The sequence below is a fragment of the Melanerpes formicivorus genome, unplaced genomic scaffold (genome assembly GCF_026170545.1).
Source record: "Melanerpes formicivorus ecotype bairdi unplaced genomic scaffold, bMelFor1.0.p_v2 SCAF_6, whole genome shotgun sequence".
Taxonomy (NCBI): domain Eukaryota; kingdom Metazoa; phylum Chordata; class Aves; order Piciformes; family Picidae; genus Melanerpes; species Melanerpes formicivorus.
In genome coordinates, this window is record NW_027142358.1 from 1,591,952 (window position 1) to 1,616,284 (window position 24,333).

General features: G+C 40.9%; 1 protein-coding gene across 2 annotated transcripts in view; it reads right to left on the reverse strand.

The window, feature by feature from the left end:
* ATRNL1 (attractin like 1) overlaps positions 1 to 24,333 on the reverse strand; it is a 618,199-nt gene that overhangs the window by 570,825 nt on the left and 23,041 nt on the right. For both annotated transcript variants that reach the window (XM_068139299.1, XM_068139300.1), the window contains exons 2-3: positions 2,744 to 2,827; positions 32 to 145 (exon numbers count right to left, since the gene is read on the reverse strand). In XM_068139299.1, coding sequence (XP_067995400.1) covers positions 32 to 145; positions 2,744 to 2,827 — 198 coding nt within the window. The remainder of the gene's footprint in view (positions 1 to 31; positions 146 to 2,743; positions 2,828 to 24,333) is intronic.

The following is a 24,333-nucleotide window of genomic DNA, read 5'->3' on the forward strand; positions in this document are numbered from 1 at the left end:
GTAGGACCAAAAAGCTAATAAATCCACTCACCTGAACACAGCTATTAAAGGTGCATATATTGAATCTCCATCATATACATACATGTGGTCCCAACTACATTCTGTGGCAAAGTGATTAAATCTTAACCTTAGTATGGCATTTGGGCTGAAAAAATAACAAGTAAAACATTGTTTACAGAAGTATTAAGCTCAGAAGACAAAGAGCTTAAAGCAAAATTGATCATGTCATGGCTATTGAAACATTTCATGAACTAAACATACTGGAGTCAAATAACAAAACACAGAGCAAACAAATATTTCACTTTATCTTTGAAAATGCCAAAAATTACACCTCCAGTCCAAGTCTGATAATCCCCAAAGTAACTTAAGTAGACTTAAGTTCACCAGGTTTTATCACTATTCAGAACCACAAGTTTTTAGCAGTTAAATATCCCATTTTAATATACTAGGTTTACTTTACAGTGTCAGGACTATGAGGTTTAAGAAATTCTTTTAACACAAAAATCATCTACATGTCTTCATTCCAGTACTATGCGGGGGAGGGGATGGGGGGGAGGCGGTTCTTCCTTCCCCACCCTTCCTCATCTGACACCTGGCAGTCAGATTTCATCAGGTTTTGGTAGACAGCCAGATGGGGACTGCAAGATTTCTGAAAGGGGAATTTTTTCATGTGACAGAATGGAATGTAGAAGCAGACTCCCACAGATATTCCATGAAATATCCTGATTATTTTCACTAAATACATACTTGAAGTATTTTATTCTTTCCCCCCCTCTACTTGGGTGCACTCTGTCAGTTTGGAAAACATGTTCTGTTGTTTGGTTTTTGGGGTTGTTTGTTGTTGTTGTGTTGTTGTTAGGATTTTTTCCAGAAATCACTTGGAGAGAGTTCTTTTTTCAATTTTTAAGAGAATTTGATACATATGCAGCATCCATATGTGTTGACATTTTGCACTATGTTACTGGGTTGCATTACTCTCTCACATACTGCGCAGCATATTGTTTCCTCCTGCTACACACTCTACAACCTCCTGCAAAGAGGAGGAGCAGAGTGAAGAACAGCTTCAGAGGAGAGTCTGCATACAGGCTTGTTTTCACCTCAGCACAGTGTAGTGCAGTGCAAATAGACCTGAGCTAGCTTGGTTAAAGAAGTCTACCTATATCACAAACATATTCAGCTAAAGCCTAGCTACCTAGATACCAAAGCTTCCACCAAACTGATTTCACAAACTACCTATAACTTCATTACTGATGTGTTTAAATTACAATCTGCATGCCAGCAGAATAAAATTCATAGAATCATACCTTGTTAGGGTTGGAAGGGACCACAAGGATCACCTAGTTCCAACCCCCCTTCCATGGGCAGGGACACCTCACACTAGATCAGGCTGCTCAGAGCCACATCCAGCCTGGCTTAAAAACCTCCAGGGATGAGGTTTCCACCACCTCTTTAGGGAGACTGTTCCAGTGTCTCACCACCCTCACAAAGACAAAATTTGATTGAATAAATCATTGTTGAACAACAGAGCAGGCATCTAAAGTAACTAAGATTATGACAACACAGATATACAGAAGGGAGTAGTTTTCCTTTACAACATTAGCAGTGCTCAGATCTAGCAGAGCTCTTCAGCAAAATTCTGACTCACGGCCTAAAAGAAAAAGCCCAACTGAACAGACTGAAAGAGTTGGGGCTGTTCAGTCTGCAGAAAAGAAGGCTCCAAGGTGACCTAATTGTGGCCTTCCAGTATCTGAAGGGGGCCTACAAGAAGGCTGGGGAGGGACTTCTCAGGATATCAGGTAGTGGTAGGACTAGGGGGAATGGAATGAAGACGGAGGTGGGGAGATTCAGATGGACGTGAGGAGGAAGTTCTTCACCATGAGAGTGGTGAAACCCTGGAATGGGTTGTCCAGGGAGGTGGTTGAGGCCCCATCCCTGGAGGTGTTTAAGACCAGGCTGGATGAGGTTCTGGCCAGCCTCATCTAGTGTGAGGTGTCCCTGCCCATGGCAGGAGGGGTTGGAACTAGATGATCCTTGTGGTCCCTTCCAACCCTGACTGATTCTGTGATTCTTTTAACAGTTGTCATACTAGTGCATATGTTTCATTTATTTCTTTGTGTAGCTGTGCTGCATTGACTGAAAAATTAGCAACAGACATGAGGCATCTAAAACTGTTCATCAACTGTGGGCACAATGTGATTTTAAAATTAAGTCCAGGAGGAAAACTAGAATGCAAAAGAAAATACGTTATAGCAGCACTAACTTTTGGACAGCATGTAACTGAATAACTATCCTTAGGCTGGAAGCGTTCTGTATGTCAAGCCTTTCTGGATTTATCACTGGAAGAGTAAGATAATGAGTTAAATCACAGGATTCTGTAACATATTTGGAATTTATGTAAAGGTATTCAAAGAGACAGAGAATTTATCACAGGGTTTTGAGAGCTCGCAGCAATGGCCAAATTCCAATGTCAGTCTAACTTTTGCCAACAATGTAAATGAGAATGGAATTTGGCCAGCTATGAGCAACCCTGAAAAAACCTCCTTTAATTTTCTTCCTGTTGTTTTCTGTTTTGTTTTAATGTTTGTTACATTTAAACACATACACCCCAAAAAAAAGGCAAAAACAAATCCCAAATTGTTTATATTGTATCCATATGCAGTTTCTACTCGAGGAGTTCTTCAGATCTGTACAATCCACAGTACCAAACTCTCAGAAAATTTAAGCTAGGAAAACAAATACTTACTATCCTTCAATTAACCATGTACATTTAGTTTTATATTTATAATTTATTGGTCCATCTGTTAAGTATCCAGAAGGTTCTGTTAACCTACAAAAGGAAAAAAAGGAGGGGGGGGGAAAGAGCTGTCATAAACCAGAGACAACATAACTGAACATACATTATCAACATGCCAATAGATTATTTCTGAAGAAAATCTGGGACTGGGGAAAGACTAAAATCTCTCTTCATATTTCTTAGCACACTATTTATCCTCACCCCCAAACAAACAAACAAAACCACCCAACCAGCAACAAAAGAATATCAAATTCTGTTTACTTTATGTCATTGATTTGCTTTCTTACTCTACACAACAATAAGGTTTCTAGTTCTTCTAGTTCAGTAGCAAGAAAGTATAACATAAAATTTATATTATCCTTCACACAAAACGATAGCAGCCCACATTGGCTACCAGGAAAGCCTTTAAATCTCTACAGACACTCCCAACAGTGTTACACCACCTTAAACTCACAGCCCAGGGACATTCTCAGCCCATGCTGCGCCTCTATATTGGTTTTAGGTTAACGTCTCTCCTAAGAGTTTGACCATGTAAACTCATGTAAACTTGCAGCATCTAGAACATCCTGCAGGGATGATTTCCACATAAATATGAAGGGACATCTGAACTGGTTTTGTCCTGAGCCTACCCCTTGGCAATTTAACTGACATCATTAAGTATTGGACGAGAGGATGAATAATGATACCCTGTTCACATGCTTCATATCTCACTCAGAATTATTCCTTCCCTCCCTTTTCTCCACTGTCCCCTTTCCAGCTTGAAAATCCTTGCTTATTTAGTTGTTTCCTGTATGCAATACCTATATTTGATCACCCCCACTGCTGGTATTTCATGTGTCTTTTGTATTCTCCTATATGCTTTCTGAGATGCAACACAGAGATCAGGCATATCATTCAAAATGCAAGTGAACCATGAATTTGCACAGTAGCATAATAACGATTTCCACTTTGTTCTCTATTCCCATCCTAACATTATTTGTTCTTTCAACAACTACTAAGCTGACACTTGAAATACAACTAGCTGCTCTAACTTTTTTCCTGAATTATAATAGATGGCTCAAGATTCATTGCATATAGAAATTCATTTAATGTAGAAATAGAACCCTTTTCCTACTTTCATATATATTATTTCACATTAATCTATATAGAGTAATAAAACTGCAGATGAAATTCAATAATCTATTACCATAAAAGCTTTTTGCAAGAGCTTAGTATCTCCAGCACACTCTAACTTCACTATTTACCCCATATTCTACATCCTTTATGATTATGTTCTGTACTTCAGGCTTTAATACACATCTCTGGTGGCCTTACCCCACTGGGAACACCAACTATCCTACACTTTAAAATGTTACAATGAGGAATACAAATCCATACTCAGAGATGCTCATTTCTTCTACTACAGTGTGGAAAGATAATCACTAAAAATAAGTATCATTTTAAAAGAAGCTCTTATTTTGTTTGCTTTTCATTTTAATAAATCAGTAGAGTAGATCCAAGTCCAGAGGCCATGCTGAACAAGCTGACTAAATCACAGCTCAATTTGCTCACCAGGAACCCGGCTGAATAAGAACCACTATCTGCTGTCCTACTTTCTTTGAAGCTGGACACAGCAATTCAAAAAAATACTCCCTGCCACATCTACTGCAAATTATTTGCATTTAGAAAAGAATTAAGCAGGTTGGAAAAGACCTTCGAGATCATTGAGTCCAACCTAGCTTCCAACACCATCTAATCAACTAAACCATGGCACCAAGCGCTCCATCCAGTCTCTTCCTAAACACCTCCAGGGATGGTGACTCCACCACCTCTCCAGGCAGCCCATTCCAATGGCAAATCACTCTTTCTGGGAAGAACTTCTACCTAACATCCAGCCTAAACCTCCCCTGGTGCAGCTTGAGACTGTGTCCTCTAGTTCTGGTGCTGGGTGCCTGGGAGAAGAGACCAATGCTCCACACCCCCAACCCACACCCCCACCCCCAACTACAACCTCCCTTCTGGTATCAAACACTAATTACACACTCATTAACAGAGATCTGTAGAAAGGAAATAAAAACAAAAGGGGCAAGAATGAAGAATTTATGAGACAAGGTCCATGCAAACTTTTTTAAGGTTTTTAAACAAGTACCTTCACCTGTCCTGCAAGAGGTAGCTTCACCTTGTTAGGAACACTGTAAGCCACACTTTCCTTTTGATGGACTAGTACAAAGAGTCCTAATATGACGAGCTGTACTTTAAATAATTGTACTTCAAAACATTTTCAAGGCATGAAAGCAGTATCAATAACAGACAAACAGCTAGCAACACAGGCAACAGACTGGGGGAGGGGGGGGACAGGACGGGATGTACTCCAAAACAAACAAAACCAACCAACCAAAAAGGGGAGGGGGAGGGAGGAGGTACAAACAAAGCACCAAAACACCAAACAGCCACCACCTCCCTCAGTTTTAGCACTTCCCTAACAAAATCCAGTACCTTGAGCTGGTCTGAATGCTACAGCACACCACCACCCAAAAGCAACTGTTCCTGGTAAGTGCTATGCAAATGCAGTTGCAGCTCATATGAAAACAATGACTGATGAGGCACAGCTGGTATTTCCCCACTCCGCCCCTGCTGCACGCTGGAGAAGCTGTAGCTATTGTAGCAGCATGGTTAACCTTTCCCCGTGGCTAGGTGTTCGTGTTCTGGCCCCAGAAAACTTTGGCTTGAAGAAAACAAAAGACCCATGCAGTTTATGCTTACAGTATTTCTGTTTGTTGAGAAATACCAACTTTACCTACAGGTTTCCTTTCACATGTATACACATGACAGCTAGGTTTTCCAGAGTTATTTTGGCCTTCATTCACATAGCAATTACATTCTTTGGACAATGCTAAACATAATCTCAACTTACAACTTCACAGTCTAAATTGCACACAACTGATTCTGAACTCAAGCTCATATTGAAGCTTGGCCCCTAGCAGAGCCTTAGTAAAGCTGATTACAGGAGCAGATCCTATGTGTGAGTTAGTACAAGACTGATTGGAGTTTTATGCATCACTGCCTTTTTTTCCAAAACAAAAAAAGATGACTTTGAAGTAGAATAGAATACAGCACAACAGAATAAACCAGGTTGGAAGAGACCTTTGAGATCATCATGTCCAACCTATCATCCAACACCACCTAATCAACTAAACAATGCAAACAAGCACCCCATCCAGTCTCTTCCTAAACACCTCCTGTGATGGTGACTCCACCCCCGCCCCAGGCAGCCCATTCCAATGGGCAATCACTCTCTCTGTGTAGAATTTCTTCCTAACATCCAGTCTGAACCTCCCCTGGTGCAGCTTGAGACTGTGTCCTCTTGTTCTGGTGCTGGTTGCCTGGGAGAAGAGACCAGCCCCCTCCTGGCTACAACCTCCCTTCAGGTAGTTGTAGAGAGCAATAAGGTCTCCTCTGAGCCTCCTCTTCTCCAGGCTAAGCAACCCCAGCTCCCTCAGCCTCTCCTCATAGGGCTTGTGTTCCAAACCCCTCACCAACTTTGTTGCCCTTCTCTGGACACATTCCAGCAAGTCAACATCCTCCCTAAACTGAGGGCCCCAGAACTGGAAGTAATTTTAGTGCTGTGATATGGTTTACACAGCGATGTAAAGCCTTATATAGCTAGCCACAGAACATTTATTTTGCTGAGTGTGAAATATCCTAAGTGTTCATTTGCAATCATAACCATTGCTGCCTTAGCAGCTGTATAATGCAATGTAGGTGACTTACATGAGCTGTTTTTTATTAGATCAGCCCTTTGGCACTAGCAAAGTGCAAACAGTTTCCCCTTTCGCCTAGGCTGATCATTTTCTGATAAATGGTTTCTTTCAGAAGAGTAGATAGCCTTTGAAGCAGCTATTGCAATTTGCTAAAAAAGCCAAGTATACATGGCATGGCTTTGTAACAACAGTTGTGGACAATGGTAAGATAAAGAGGTTATTCTGCTCAGAACAAATGCTTAGCAAGTCAGTGGGGTATTACTTTAAGTTTCTTGAATCATACCAAGAACTTTTCCATACATTTTTTCTTTCCAAACATTATGAAATCCCAAACTCCATAAATAAAACATAGACAAGTAGTACTACTTTCCCAGAATCACAGAATCAACCAGGTTGGAAAAGACCTCAGAGATCATCAAGTCCAACCTATTATGTAATATCTAACACCTCATGACAACTAAACCATGGCACCAAGCACCCCATCCAGTCTCTTCCTAAACACCTCCAGTGATGGTGACTCCTCCACCTCCCTGGGCAGCACATTCCAATGGCCAATTACTCTTTCTGTGAAGAATTTCTTCCTAACATCCAGCCTAAACTTCCCCTGGCACAGCTTGAGACTGTGTCCTCTCATTCTGTTGGTGGTTGCCTGGGAGGAGAGACCAAGCCCACCTGTCTACAACCTCCTTTGAGGAAGCTGTAGACAGCAATAAGGTCTCCCCTGAGCCTCCTCTTCTCCAGGCTAAACAACACTCAGGTAACCTCTTACCAAATCAAGGGCAATGCTCTCTAGCAAATAACTCTTAAGTATTCACATACATAGTTTTGCTCTGTGCCTAAGAGCAATCCTAGCAAATAATCAAAATCCAGATGAGCCAACATGACTACACACTCTTTAGTTACACATGCGGAGCCACTCCTGGCTCATGGCTAAGAAAGCTTCAGGGATGGCTTAGCCAGAACAATTTGTGTGACCTGCTAAAGCACTGCAGGTTTATCACACCTAGACTCCAGCCTTCTAAACAGAATGCAAAGGGGAGCACCTGCTTTATGTTTGTCATTTTCAATTGCGTGCCAGCTTTCACAAACACAATATTTTTTAGGTGGCAAGGTTATAACCAAAACCTACGACGAACTAGAGGTACATGCCAAGAGAATATTTCCCTTCTCTGTGCACTCTGAAATAGATCTACCAAATTATAGAAAGAGCTCATGATGCTGCACACTCCAGACAGTCAGAAGCATCAGTCAATAATAGCTTCGGTGAAAGGTATGTGGCACTGTAAGTTGTTTCATCTAGCAGACAGATAGACACCAGAAATGCAAGGAGTAAAAGCTGTAGAACAACCAAAACACAAAACAAGGGAAAATCCACATTCCTCTGGAATATTGCCACTTTTATAAAAGAATGGGAAATATAATTGAGTTAGAATTCACAGTGGTAATATTAATATTTCCCACTGCAGAGACTTTAAATCAAGAGTAATGCTTCAAGAAAAGAAGAACGTATGCTCTAGTTCGGTCAGAAATTATTGGCCTAAAATGAAGGAGTAGTCAGATAAAATCTATGACCTGCAACACAGAAGTAGTCAGAGCAGGTTATTAAAATGGCCCTTCCTAGATGTAATATTTATAGATCTGTGAAAAATGCAGTCCTGTCATCTCCCCTATCTTCTTGTAAAAGAATAATGTTGTCAGGGATTTCAGAAAGGGGCACTAATTTAAACCAGAGAAGTCAAGGGGTATTTTCTGTCACCAGCATAGAATCACAGAAGCATAGAATTGTTAGGGTTGGAAGGAACCTCAAGTATCAGCTAGTTCCAACCCCCTGCCATGGGCAGGGACCCCACACACTACATCAGGTTGCTGAGAGCCTGGCCTTAAAAAACTCCAGGGATGAGGCTTCTACCACCCCCCTGGACAACCTGTTCCAGTGTCTCACCACCCTCATGGGGAAGAACTTCTTCCTAACATCCAATCTGAATCTACTCATAATTTTTTTTCCATTAAGAATGTGAAGACCCTCAAAGTCGCTGGCAGATGGACAGACAGAGGTCTAATTTACAATACAGGTAGTACTAGGAGAAACAAAGCATAAAGCACATTGATAACATCACAAGTATTCACTGTTAAGTAAAAGAAGAGCTTATAGAGGAGTTAATTTATCTCTGTATTACTTAGTGTCACAGTATTTCCCGAAAAGATGGATTACTTTGCAATTCCTGCTTTGGATACATCTGAATATAACAGAGCCTGTTTTGCTAGATGGATTCACCTCAGCATCAGTATTTCTGTCAGTCAAGGATTATTCTCTCTATTGTTAGAAAATATTACTCCATCTGCTCTCCATCTTTTATGAACATTTGTTTTATTAAAGGAATAATAATCAATAACTGTGCTTCAAAGTTCTAAGATCAAATGCTTCGTAAATACAAGAAGGAGCAATCTTTCTAGCTTGAGAACCAGTGCCAAACTTCACAGCAGGGAAGGAGGCTCCTCACATATCCCAGATGAGATCAGGTGAATGCATTAAGAAAGAGTGAAAAATGGTTTGGACCACCCTACAGGTATGAAACAGAATCTGAGAGCACTAGGATAGCACAAAGGAATGCAGAAAAGTTCAAAAGGCCATTTCACACCCCAAAATTTTAAGTGATAGTTTAAGAAGAGGTTTTCTTCATTATTTTCTCCAAAGGAAGCTCTGAAAAACACATGCTGAAAACCCCACAAAACCAGACTTTTGTTTTCTAAGCATTGATCATTACCTAACAAAAACCTTAAGAAGCTGCATTTGATTTTCTTGCATTTTACATTCATAGACCCTTGCGGGTTTGTTTGTTGGTTTTTTTTCCCACAACATATGTTAAAACCCTAATGGCTTCTGCTGATTTGAAGGCTAACAACTTGCCTTCAATGAAAAAGGTGATCCTGTTGATTATGTCATATTGGGACTGCAGGACCTGGGACAGACGAACCATCAAAGTATCATAAAAGGACCAGAATTAACTATGTATGTTGCCAGTTGCAGCAGTAAACTGTAAGCAGCAATGATTGTGGTCAAAAGCCTGGGAGGAGGGCTGGTGGTGTTTGTGTGTGCAAAGCCAGTTGATGAATGTACTTTGGAGGATGCTTGATAATTAAATGTCTATGTGGTATATGCAAGATGTACCAAAGCAGTCACGGGGAAGAGGGAAATGAACTGTGTGTTTCATAGCAAGTATTATAGAGCTGCTGTAATTGAGCTGCATGCCTCTGTAGTTCTCTCATATCAGCAGATCTGTTTTGTTCTCTTCCTAAGTCAGCCAAAGATTTTCTAAAGAATAACTTACAACCACTGAACAGGAGCTGGAAGTTGTCCCTGAAAAATAACAAACATCTGCTTTTGAAATCATCCCGGTTTGCACTTGTGTGCACAGCTGTAACAGCATGTTGAGTCAAATGTGTTAGAAAATAGTCTTGCAGATGTTTTCTATAACCTGATGCTGATCTGAGTATTAGGTCTAGACCATTTAAAACTTTTAGAGGTTGGTGGGGTTTTTTCCCCTGGATATTTTTAATAAGGTAGTGCTTCACAGGAACAGTCTGTGAGCATCTATTTTAAAATCTCTTTTACAATCTCTTTTAGCCCCATCCCTCGAGGCAGCCCCATCCCTGGAGGGTTTTAAGGCCAGGCTGGATGTGGCTGTGAGCAACCTGCTCTAATGTGAGGTGTCCCTGACCATGGCAGAAGGGGTTGCAACTAGATAATTCTAAAATAAAAATTACATTTAGGTGTTTTTTCTAGAGCAATTTCCATACTGCGTATACTAGTTTAGTTTTCACAGCAGGGAAGTGATGGGAGAGCCCCTACCCTATATCCAAAGTAGTACATACCACATCTGTATCATAGGATCACAGAATTGTTAGGGTTGGAAGGAACCTCAAGGATCATCTAGATCCAACCCCCCTGCCATGGGCAGGGACACCTCACACTAGATCAGGTTGCTCAGAGCCACATCCAGCCTGGCTGCAAAAACCTCCAGGGATGAGGCTTCTACCATCTCCCTGGGTAACCTGTTCCAGTGTCTCAACACCCTCATGGGGAAGAATTTCTTCCTAACATCCAATCTGAATCTACCCATTTCTAGTTTTGTTCTTCTCTTCACAGAAAGAGTTGTTGGCCTTTGGAATGTGCTGCCTAGGGAGGTGGTGGAGTCAGTGCCCCTGGAGGTGTTCAAAAAGGGACTGGACATGGCACTTGAAGCCATGGTTTAGTAGTCATGAGGTGTTGGGTGACAGGTTGGACTTGATGATCTCTGAGGTCTTTTCCAACCTTATTGATTCTATGATTCCATTCCCTCTAGTCCTATTGCTACCTGACACCCTAAAAAGAACCCCCCAGCTTTCTTGTAGGCCCCCTTCAGATACTGGAAGGCTACAATTAGGCCTCCTCAGAGACTTCTCTTCTCTGAACAGCCCCAACTCCCTCAGTCTGTCCTCATAGGAGAGATGCTCCAGCCCTCTGCTCATTCTCATCATCCTTCTGCCAGCACCTCCAGATCCTTCCTGTAATAGAGGCTCCAGAACTGGGCACAGTACTCCAGGTAGGGTCTCACCAGAGCAGAGTAGAGGGGAGAATCACCTCCCTTGACCTGGTGGCTATGCTTCTCTTGATGCAGCTGAGGCTCTGGTTGGCTTTCTGGGCTGCAAGTGCTCACTGCTGGCTCATGTTGAGCTTCTCATCCACCAGCACCCACCCCCAGGTCCTTTTCTTCAGGGCTGCTCTCAAGCCCGTCGCTGCCCAGCCTATATCAGTGCTTGTATTTGGATATCTTACTCAAGTACCAGGTAGCTAGACCTCACAATGGCATTGAGAAACAGACACATATGTTTTGAGCTGTTTTGCATGTAGGAAACCTGTTGCTGTGTGGTTGTCTATGGTAACATAACAAACACGTGCGTGAACTGAAATAGAAGCTCAGGAGTTTATCCAGTTTTCTGTAATTCTGCCCCAGTCCTCATTTTAGTAAGACCAAATTGGTTTCCAATTGTACTTTTTTTTTTTTTCCTGGAAATAGGCAGTACAGATTGAAGTGCACTCTACTGTGTGACATAAGCAGGTATAGGAGAGGATATGGTATGGATATATAGCTGAGAAGTTGGTGCCATGGTTTAGTCATGAGGTCTGTGGTGAGAGGTTGGACTTGATGATCTTTGAGGTCTGTTCCAACCTTGGTGATTCTGTGATGACATTCTAGACTGTCTGTTCCAAACCCATACTGCATGTCTTTCAATCAGTACATGTTAATGTAGACCATAGAACCATAGAATGCTTTGGGTTGGAGGCCAGTATAGGTGAGAGGTTGATGAATACACAGAGAATGGAGCTTCATGGGTATCCTCTGTTCCAGTGAGCCAAGGACATGAAAGCTGGACTGAGTTAGCAGCTAGTTGTCTTCTTGTTTTCAAAAAGGGATAGGGCAGGGAGACAGGGAATAAGCAAACCACATCTTAATATACTGAGTTCACAAAAGCTGTTCATTAACAGCAACATTGCTGGATTTATTTTCTTTTATTTTCAAGTTTATCTACATCCTTGAAGTACTGCTTTTGGGCGTGTATTAAGAAATGTGTTCTCTAACAAAAAATCTGAGGTGACAAGCAGCTGAATGTAAGCAGAATATACATTAAAAGTTAGCCTTAGGTTTTCTAATTTAGATTGATTGCATTGATTGATTGATTGATTGATTGCCCACTGGAATGTGCTGCCCGGGGAGGTGGCGGAATCGCCATCACTGGAGGTGTTCAGGAGGAAACTTGACAGGGTGCTTGGTTGCATGGGTTAGTTGATTAGGTGGTGTTGGATGATAGGTTGGACACGATGATCTTGAAGGTCTCTTCCAACCTGGTCTGGTCTATTCTATTCTATTCTATTCTATTCTATTCATAGCAATTGGACTGGAAAGCAGAGCCAGTGTATGCTGCATTCTCTTGAAATGATGGAGGATTGCACTGTTGCACTGACATGAAATCTGAGAACATCTTCCACTGCTTTTTTTTTCCTTTGCATTGTCTTGATGGTTTTGAGGTGTGATGCTTAGTAAAGATCTTAAGGCCTTACTCACTATTATTAAAAGCACCTGTGGTTAAAGTTCTTGCCTACTAAGGACACTCCTTTACATTCCTCTTAAAGTGTCTTATGCAGTTCCTCAACACATTACCTGTTGCCTTTCACAGTAACTTCTCTCTTGTTTTGTTTTTTTTCTTGTAATTCTGATCAATTTTACTTTATTTCCATCTGCTTATGAAAAACAAAGCAAATGAAGGACACACTTTATCTTACTCCTTACTGTTAAATACAGCAATTAAGATTTGGTCTGTTTTCCTGTGTTCAAGGAAAGCACTGTGTAACATGATATATCCTAGCTAGTTTATGTTGTAACTTTCTAACCTACAAGTTTCCTTATTGCCTGTGTATTCACTGGGTATGGAGGGAAATTTATTGTGCTTGAGGGCTAATGCTAATTTTGAGAATAAGCAGAGCTGCACAAGGTCTTTAGTAGAAGAAATATTGTTTGTTGTTCTCATATTCATTACATTGGAGGCTTAGACTTCAGTGTTATCATATTCTGGTGCTACTTCAAGGCTATATTTTTTAATACAGCACCACTGGTGGATGAAGGAAATTCTCAGGAATCCTACACTTTTTGCAAATCTCCAGATTTTTAAGCTGCAGCAACCTTTGGAGGCTTTCTAAGATGATGTCAGCCTACAAGACAAGTTATGCAAGCTTATCTCCAGTATAACATGTATTTATGAAGCATACGTGTTCTGATGATACAATGTCTTTATTTTATGGTTGTTCCTGCTTTAAAGGACAGCTGATCATCCTTTTTCTTTTTTTTCCCACTGCATTCCTCTTGGCAGGTTATACTTGCCTTATATTTAAGAAGATGCTCTTGTTTAAAAGGTCTTGTCATCACTTCCACAGAAACGTAGAAAATGGAAATGTCTGGGAGCCTGCAAACCAGGCCTCTGAAGAGATTTATGGATCTCAGGTTAGCAGGTTTGTGTGTAATGATGTTTCAGAAAAAGTTGCACATTCTGGTCAATACATACTACCATTACACGTCTCTCTGCATGTGCTCAACAGCGTGAGCTAGTAATGTTGTTCAAGGCCTCTCTGGGACTAGATTTCACTGGTAACTTGGATCACAGGATGTTAGGGATTGGAAGCGACCTCTGAAAATCATCTAGTCCACACCGCTGCCAGACCAGGACCATAGAATCTAGCACAGGTCACACATCCAGATGGGTCTTGAAAGTCTCCAGAGAAGACAACTACACAGTCTCTCTGGGGAGCCTGTTCCAGTGCTCTGAGAACCTTAAAGAAATTCCTCCACCTGTTGAGGTGGAACCTCCTGTGCTGTAGTTTATATCCATTACCCTTTGTTCTATCACAGGGTGCAACTGAGCAGAGCCTGTCCCCTCCCTCTTGACACCCAGCCCTCAGATATTCACAAACATTGATTAAATCCCCACTCAGTCTTCTCTTCTGCAGACTAACCAGCCCCAGGGCTCTCAGCCTCTCCTCATAAGGCAGTGCTCCAGTCCCTTAATTATCCCTGTAGCCTTCTGTTGGACTCTCTTGAGTAAATCTCTGTCCCTCTTGAACTGGGAAGCCCAAAACTGTATGCAATATTCCAGGTGAGGTCTCACTAGGGCAGCATGGAGGGGGAGGAGAACCTCCCTCAATCTGCACAAATCTGGCTTGATTCCTGCTGTGAATCTTCAGGGTAGATTTTTTTCATAACAGGTATGAGAGTTTGGGAGGATACTGTCTGTTCTTAAGAGCATCAGAAGGATTTATAGTTGTGTTTTTAGTGCTCCCCCTCCCTCCCCTCCCTTCTCCCCCCGCTGAATTTGACTTAGTCCAGATTGTGCAGTTCTTTTTTGTCTCTGTGTGTGTTATGGCTCCTAAGTTATTTGCTTGAGAGCCAAAGAGCAAATTACAGCTGATGCCTACATATCAGAAATAGTATATATTTGTTCATCTAATTAATCATGTTGAAATTTTTGGAGGGGGAAACAGACTTCAGAAAGTAATTTTCAGAAGCTGTGTGGATAATGAACTCAGTTCAGAGGTCCAATGTACTGGCAGAAGTATTTGCTTGAGGCAGGACTTGAAAGAAACTCTCAGAGGAGGTCACTACGCAAAGTAAGGAGTGGTGCAGAAACAGATGACATTTGAACAGGTCCACAAAATAGGATTTAGAGCTTATAATTGATTCAGGATGGGAAGGTTTTGGTGTTTTGGAGACAGGTTAACTATTATGAATGCATACACTGCCAGAAAGCATTTATGGACTTAGGAACAGTTACAGGACTAAAATTAAACAAAAAGATTTTGTTTAAGAATTTATTTAACATTAATTACTCTTTTAAACAGTAATAAAATGCAGTAAATACACTCCATTGATATTAAGCTAATATTTATTATATAACAAGCATTAATAAGACTGTTCATAACTTCACACTTGCAATTAAACTGGAGGCTCCCCTTTCAATTGTGATATTCTTAAAATGTAATTCATCTTTTTAGGGTTTTTTTTAATTTGAAGGTAAATTTCAGGTAACTCATGTAATGGAACACAGATTAAAGAGTAGAGTAGAGTAGAGTAGAGTAGAGTAGAATAGAGTAGAGTAGAGTAGAGTAGAGTAGAACAGAGGTTGGAAAAGACCTTTGAGATCATCAAGTCCAACCTATCACCCAACACCATCTCATCAACTAAACCATGGCACCAAGCACCCCATCCAGTCTCCTCCTAAACACCTCCAATGATGGTGACTCCACCACCTTCCTGGGCTGCCAATTCCAGTGGCTAATCTCTCTTTCTGTGAAGAACTTCTTCCTAACATCCAGCCTAAACCTCCCCTGGCACAGCTTGAGACTGTGTCCTCTTGTTCTGGTGCTGGTTGCCTGGGAGAAGAGACCAAGCCCCACCTGGCTACAACCTCCCTTCAGGTAGTTGTAGACAGCAGACTCTGTTTTTATGTATATGACAACAGCTCATCTTTCTTTAGAGGGATTTTAAATTATGCAAATAAGAAGTAAATTGGTGAAATAACTGTTCCTGTCAGTTTTATAATCAAGCTCTTAAGGTCCCATGCTAAGAGAATATCATAGTATCATAGTATCAGTCAGGGTTGGAAGGCACCACAAGGATCATCTAGTTCCAACCCCCCTGCCATGGGCAGGGACACCCCACACTAGATCAGCCTGGCCAGAGCCTCATCCAGCCTGGTCTTAAACATCTCCAAGGACAGCGCCCCAACCACCTCCCTGGACAACCCATTCCAGGGCTTCACCACTCTCATGGTGAAGAACTTCTTCCTCACCTCCAGCCTGAATCTCCCCACCTCCAGCTTCATTCCATTCCCCCATGTCCTATCACTACCTGAGATCCTGAGAAGTCCCTCCCCAGCCTTCTTGTAGGCCCCCTTCAGATACTGGAAGGCCACAATTAGGTCACCTCGGAGCCTTCTCTTCTCCACACTGAAAAGCCCCAGTCTTTATTATACAAACAGTTCTTGTGTTCAGGTGTGACTTAATTGCACTAATTAGCCTAAGAGGGTGATGTGTACTGGATTAAGTAAAGCTCAGTATTTGATGCTAGAGTCTGGTTTTGTTTCTGCCTGGGATATCAAATGTTAGGGAAAAGGAATGTGAAAGCAAATAAATAAGGCACAATCACTAAGTGGAATTCTGAGAGGAAAAAAACGTAAAACAATCAATGAATCAATCAAAACCTCCCTTGCAAAAGGGTAATCAAATTGATTTTTTTGGAAAGCTCTGAAATGAGGACTTGGGGACTGTCCCTGTATAAAAGGTGCCATGTGATAGGGAGTTTGAGAATTTCATTTCTATGAAAAATGCTTTAGAGGTTTTCTTATTGCCTGTACAATAAATTATGTGGGGTTTTTTTTCTTTTTAGCCTGTATCTTTTACTGCTGTATAAATCTGCAGAGAAGTTATGAATTTTTCATATTGCTGTGTGGTGATAAAATTGCTTATTATGTCATAAATACATTTAATTGCATAATATAATGAGGGAGGGGAGGTAGACTGAAATGGAGAGGAAATGTAAGTAGTCTTAGAAATTAACGGATAAAAGAGACAAAGTTTTGCTGCTGAACTATACAAGCAACACAAAACCAAAGAAATGCAGAACCAAGGAGGTTTTTCCTTTTTTGTTTAATAATTGTAAAGGACAATTTAAATGTAAAGAAAAAAAGGTCTAAATGACAGAAGACTTTATAGCACCCTTCACAGCATATCAAAAACTTTACCTATGCTTTTTCTCCGTTACTGCAGTCTTGTTTTGAGCTGGCTCCTCTTCAGTGTGTACAAGCACTGAAATAAAATACTTCATGACTTACATTTCCTTTAGGCATTTGTGAATCTCATGGAAGGACTCCTACTCACATTATTTCTGTACCAAACAGCAGGAAAACAAACATTGGACTCTCTTGAATTGGGTAGCCCAAAACTGGACACAGTATTCCATGTGTGGTCTCAGCAGGGCAGAGTAGAGAGGAAGAACCTCCCTAGACCTACTGGGCACTTTTCTTGATTCATTCCAGGATACCATTGGCCCTCTTGTTCACTAGTGGTGAAAGATGGTCATCAGTAAGGTGGTGGTTCATGCTTATATCTTTGTATCCAGAGTGAGCATGCTCCAGTATCACCAAATGCCCTTCAAAAAAACCCTCAACCAAACTAAGTCACCAAAAAAAACCAAAAAGATGCAGACACACACAAAAAAAAAAAAAAACCAAAACCACAAAAACACAAAAAAACCCAACCACCACCAAAACCAGAAAGACCTCTAGCTCCAGAACTAGAGGTTAGAAACAATCTAACAATCACTGTCACATTCCAAAACTGTAAGGAACTACAATTGAAACAGAGGTCGAGTGGGGCTGCTCCAACAGAGAGCCACAAGGATGATTAGGGGACTTGAGCATCTCCCCTATGAAAAGAAACTGAGAGACCTGGGGCTGTTCAGTCTTGAGAAGAGTGAAAGGGCATCTGATCAATGTTTATAAATATCTGAGGGGTGGGTGTCAAGTGGAGGGGGCTAAGCTCTTTTCAGTGATGCAAGTAACAAGACAAGGAACACAAGATACAAACTTGAACATGGAAGATTTCACCTCAACTTCTTTACAGCAATGGTGACAGAGCACTGGAACAGGTTGCCCAGAGAGGTTGTGGAGTCTCCTTCTCTGGAGACTTTCAAAACCTGCCTGGATGCATTCCTGTGCAGACTAAGCTGGGTGATCCTGCTTTGGCAGGGGGGTTGGACTCTATGATCTCTGGATCATAGACCTCTAACATTATGTGCTTCTGTGATTTCACCAAAGTGATACATTTATGTAATGACTGAACTATCATTGTAAGCTTAAGATAAAATGAATGACTTAAACTTTCAATAGAATAGAATAGAATAGAATAGAATAGAATAGAATAGAATAGAATAGAATAGAATAGAATAGAATAGAATAGAATAGAATAGAATAGAATAGAAATTAACCAGGTTGGAAAAGACCTTTGAGATCATTGAGTCCAACCTATCACCCAACACTATCCAATCAATGAAACCATGGCACCAAGAGCCCCATCCAGACTCTTCTTAAACACCTCCAGTGATGGTGACTCCACCCCTCCCTGGGCAGCACATTCCAATGGCCAATCTCTCTTTCTGTGAAGAACTTCTTCATAACATCCAGCCTAAACCATCCCCTGGTGCAGCTTGGGACTGTGTTCTCTTGTTCTGGTGCTGGTTGCCTGGGAGAAGAGATCAGCTCCCACCCGGCTACAACCTCCCTGTTGTAAAGAGCAATAAGGTAAACAGGATTTGTAAACTATGTTTCCATTTTATAATTCTCAACTTATCAAACTTGTAATTTTGGGGTTTTTTTATATTCTCTAGTGAATAGTGCAGTTGTCTGAAACAGCTACGAAATTGTAACCACCAAAAATAGGCTAAGACTCTGAGCCTTGTGGAAGAGGTAAGAGGGCAGCAGGGAGTTTTAATTAAAAAAACCCAAACAAACAAAGTGGCTAACAATGAAAATGAAAATGAAATATTCAAGCTGTTAACTTGAACAAAAATAATAAAGTTTCTTTATTTCTGTTATGGTTCAGCCTTCCTAGAATATTATTTGGCCTTGCCTCGGAAACTGCAAATAGTAATTACTTTCTGGATTTCTTGTGGGATGTTAATTTCCAGTTGCCATTTGTAGAGTGTTGTAACTTTTTATTAATTAGGTGTAAACATTTAAAATTGCTAGGTGCATGTGCTTCCACTTCTGAATTTTTCTTGTAATAATAATAATAAACCAGGTTGGAAGAGACCTTCAAGATCATCGTGTCCAATCCATCAACGAATCCAACCCACCTAAACAACTAACCCATGGCACCAAGCACCCCATCAAGTCTCCTCCTGAACACTTCCAATGATGGTGACTCCATCACCTCCCTGGGCAGCCCATTCCAATGGGCAATCACTCTCTCTGTATAGAACTTCTTCCTAACATCCAACCTAAACCTCCCCTGGTGCAGCCTGAGACTGTGTCCTCTTGTTCTGGTGCTGGCTGCCTGGGCGAAGAGACCAACATCCACCTGTCTACAACCTCCCTTCAGGTAGTTGTAGAGAGCAATAAGGTCACCCCTGAGTCTCCTCCTCTCCAGGCTAAGCAACCCCAGCTCCCTCAGCCTCTCCTCATAGGGCTTGTGTTCCAAACCCCTCACCAACCTCGTCGCCCTTCTCTGGACTCGTTCCAGCAAGTCAACCTCCTTCCTAAACTGAGGGGCCCAGAACTGGACACAGGACTCAAGGTGCAGCCTAACCAGTGCAGTGTACAGGGGGAGAATGACCTCCCTGCTCCTGCTGGCCACACTGTTCTTGATGCAGGCCAGGATGCCATTGGCCCTCTTGGCTGCCTGGGCACACTGCAGGCTCATGTTCAGCCTACCATCGACCAGTACCCCCAGGTCCCTCTCTGCCTGGCTGCTCTCCAGCTACCCTGACCCCAGCCTGTAGCACTGCATGTACCATGAAGCTTATTGATGACGCCTAGCTCCTGAGGTATTTTTTTTTCCTTCCCTTTCCTTTTCAAGTGCTTTGATTTTCCTAATGACTTGCCTGCCTTTTCAACATTCTGGCAAGTTGGGATTAATTAAGAAGGCAGGCAAGTTGGGATTAATTAAAAAGACTTGCCTGTAAAGCATCAGGGATTTGTGTGAGCCTAAAGGTGAAGTCTTGCATATTAAAGGAAAACATTTCTAAAGTGGTCTGTATATGTTTGTGAGTGTATGTATTTCCTTGCATGTCTGTGTATGTGCAAACACACATGAATACAAATATATTTGAAGACAGAATTTTCTGGAGTCTACATGAAAGTCCGAATTCCATGCTGTTGGTTGTTTGACTTGAAGGCGTTATGTGAGCACTGCAAATCTCCCCTTATCTGGGGTAAATGCCTCTAATCATTACACTGCTGAATGAGAGTGAGAAGGAGGAGGGAGGGTTTTATCTTCTCCTTATGTGCTCATACTGGAGAATAAAATCACTGCCACTGTGGTTCTGTGAGCTGTGATCCTGGATTGCTTATCAAGATCTCTGAGGATTTGCAGATCCTGTATGTCAAAGCAGACCTGGCATTCAGCTTCATCCAACCAACTGCATCCTTTTATGAACGCCTGGAAGCATAGCTGTTGAAGATTTCACAAGCTGCAATGTGGAAAAAACAAGGTGGCTGCTAAGAACAGCTGTTTTCAGGACTGCACAGCATGGCTAAGCATTTTGAGTTCCAATTTAGGCATGGATATTGCTTTTATCCTTCTTCAGTCTACAAGCTACCCTTCTCCCTTTCCTTCCAGATTTCTATCTGGTGCTACAAGCCAGTAATTGAAACTGTTGGCTCTTGGCATCTCTGCAAAGTGTTGATGTCTTTCCTTTGTTTTTTCCCCCCTCTGTTCCCCTACCCTTCCAGCAATATTACACTAGTCCATGTGCACTATTCTAGGAGCAAAGGCATAATTTTTTCCTCTTCTTTTGGTAGGGACCTAAAGCTGTGTGAAAATATAATGCTTCTGGAGTTTTTAATTACTGAGGTAAAACAAAGCCTTGGCTAACTGTATGTGGCAAAGGTAGTTCCCTCTTGTTACACTCAGGGCCATTTTTATATGGAGAGGGTATGGTGTTCAAAAAAATTTTTATAAAAGAACCAAAACCACCCCAAGGCCCTGGGAACAACTCTAGAAGAAAAATTTGCAACTTGTTTACAATTGTGCCTTTCTATATACAGATGGAGATAAAAGAATCTTTAGCTAATTCACCTTATGCCATAGTCACAAACTCTGAGGAGTGAAATGGCAGTGTTTTGTAAATAAACATGCCGTAGATACCTTCAAAGGTTCTGGGTGCTCTCATTTCTGACTGTCTGAATTTAGACTGCTACTCTAAATGCCTATTTTTGTGTGCATGTCATCACTTAGCCAAAGGAGCTGTCCTCTCTCTGTTTGCTTTTCCTTTTCCTCCCTTTGTGCATACAGCCTGTCATATTTTTACCTTGGACTTTGCTATGCAAGGATAAGCAAGCGTCTTCTTACTAGGCTTTTACTGTTTTTCTAGTCCCTCAAATAGCATGCTTCATTCATATTCCAGTTCAATCTTTCCTATTCTGTTTCCTGGATATGGCTTTGCCTTTCTCCTCTGCTGTGATGCCTGGCTGCTTCTGGAAGTCCAACATCTGGATCACTGCTTGATCTCTGGAAATCTCACACTGTAGGACCATTTGTCTTTTTTTCTGGCTGTATCCCACTGGTTGCACATGACCATTCTACTGCTGTTTCAGTTATCTCCTATAGAGGAGATAGACTAGGAGATAGACTAGACTGATGGACTAGTTAAAATGCACTTCCAAATGCATTAGTTTATAGGCTAAATGACTAAATTTAACCTCTTTTCTGTTAGTCATGAACACAACCCTGCTCTTTTCATCTCTAGTAGCATGAACAACTTCATGGCATCAATAAAGTGCCCTACCAAGCTCCTGCCATTATTGTTAAGCTTCTTTTTAAGGTCAGTTTTTCACTGTTTCCACTATCCAGTGTTCACCTCCATATAGGCTGAGATTCTCTTCTTATGGTCAACCTGTTGGTCCCATTTCTATCCAGCTTGTTACTTGTATTACAGTTCTCATATTAACTTGGTCTCCAGGTTTAACTAATTACATAGCTTATTATAGTCTTAATATAATGGCAATTTTCTTTAGAGTTGCTTTATTGAAGATAAAGTGTGATGTTAATAAATTTATGATGCATTTTATTCTACTTTCCGCTCACATCCATATTTTTAGATTAAACTATGAATATAGAATAATGAGAAGCTAGACTAATAGGTTCTATTAGTTCTGAGCAATTCTTACACTTTTTGCATTAAATTTAGGCACAATATTTGCTAGAATATGACAAATGGTATAATTTAATATATTTAATGAAGTGCCTAGTGCTTAACTTGCAAGTTAATGTCTTGGGTCTTTTGTTTCCAGTGTTCTTGCAAAGAGATTCTTGTCTCTCTCTTTTCTGGTAGGACAATAAGCTCTTTGGATTTTCTTACTACTAAAGTTGTGGTATTATCTAATTCTACACACTCATTTCCATGAGCTGTCCTGCTTTGGCAAGTTAATACTTTACATCATCATCATGCTAAGTGAAAACTATCAGACATTTGATTTTTTTGCTTCATGCTTTCCCAATATTTTTGACAACTGTTTCACAAGTGTGCAATCCCATATATGCATACATATGCACACACACTCATACCAACCCAGGATCCACTAAGTTTTCCTTTGAGTACATCATTTTTTGTTAAATGTGGACAATTTGGGTCTTTTAGGATTTATTAGTGTCACACATTAAAGCTCCTATGCTTTGGCTTTATAGTTGCTTGCCTTGCTCAGTAGGTTTTACTTAAGAAGTGGAATAAGAAAAGGAGGTATCATAGTAGTATCATAGTATAAGTCAGGGTTGGAAAGGACCACAAGGATCATCTAGTTCCAACCCCCCTGCCATGGGCAGGGACACCCCACACTACATCAGGCTGGCCAGAGCCTCATCCAGCCTGGTCTTAAACACCTCCAGGGACAGTGCCCCAACCACCTCCCTGGACAACTCATTCCAGGTAATGATAACCAAGTTACATATTATAATCACAGCACCCCTGCTTATCTTTTAAGATGTGATCAGATATTAAGGCTTGTTTAGAGTTCAGCAGATGTAATGATTTTAGCCTCACTTGGAATTTAGGCAGTATTTTACTTCTGACTTCAATTTCCACTGCATAAAGCAGTTTCCACATTGGCTATAAGGTAAACGGCACCAAGTTCGTCTCCATTGCTCCATAAATCTTATTTAGAATGAAAAATGAATTGTGCTGAATACTACTAGAAATACACACATTCCATGTTTCACTATTTGCTTTCTGTCAATCATCTTAATTATTAATTGTGTAAATGAAACAATGAAGTACTTCATAAGATGCTATGAAGTGAATAAACTAGCTGTCACTTGGAAAGCAAAGTCTAATTAGCAATAACGAAGAAATAAGATCTACTTCTAACAGGTTTATGATCCCATGGCATGCATTTTGCAAAGTAGTTTGAAAAGATTAATTATTTCTGTGCTTGTCTAGTTATTAAAGGTAACAGTCAGTGTATTTGACTAATCTTCATCTAGGATTACAGCTGGAGTGCTAATGAGTATGTACAGCTGCTTTGGTATCTACTCTGTCCATATGGATACTCAACTGATACATCATGCACATATATAACACTCTTCCATCTTCTCTCTTTATTCTCTGCACTAGAAAAGTAGATAGTGATGGAAAATTTACATGGAAATACCTAATACTTAAGGATCATACATACTGTCTTAAAAAGTGGTAATTAGCTCCATTTGGCACTTAAGTTATGCAATTTGCCTAATATCTAATGCTTTGGTGCTATTATATACTCCAATAAGAGCCCTATTGTTAAGTAGTTATGTGTGTGTTGTTACATCTGATTTAATATCTCTGTTTGATATGTAGTCTAAATAAATATTGTATGGTGGAGAAAAGATTCATAATGAATTATATGATTTTTCACTAAAGCCTTCCCTGAGCAACAATAATGTTTCTATGTGAGAAGGTGTATGAAGTTTTGTATATATATCCAACAGTACTGTGCAAAAACTTGCAGAATCATAGAATTGTTAGGGTTGGAAGGGACCTCAAGGATCACCCAGTTCCAACCCCCCTGCCACGGGCAGGGACACCTCACACTACATCAGGGTGCTCAGAGCCAAATCCAGCCTGGCCTTCAAAACCTCCAGGGATGAGGCTTCCACCACCTCCCTGGGCAACATGTTCCAGCACGATTTTCATCAGCATCGCTCTCATTAAAATGGATGAACGATAAAAAAGTTAATTTGCATAACCTATCCACACCTCAGCTTTAGATGGCAGACTACAGTTTTCTAGACAGGTTCTTTCGTGTTTACTCACAAATCATTAAAAAGCCCCAACAAGCCAATCTGCTCTGCAAGCCAAAGAGGAAGTGTTTCTGTTGGTTGATATTTCAGTCTTTATTTCTTGTCAAGAGCGAGGAGATGCAGCTTATTACTACAGCAGGAACCCTCCAGAAGGAACCCTCCACCTACACTTGTAAGAAGAAATTAAATCAGCTTGGGAGAGGTTTTTTAATTTGCTGTTG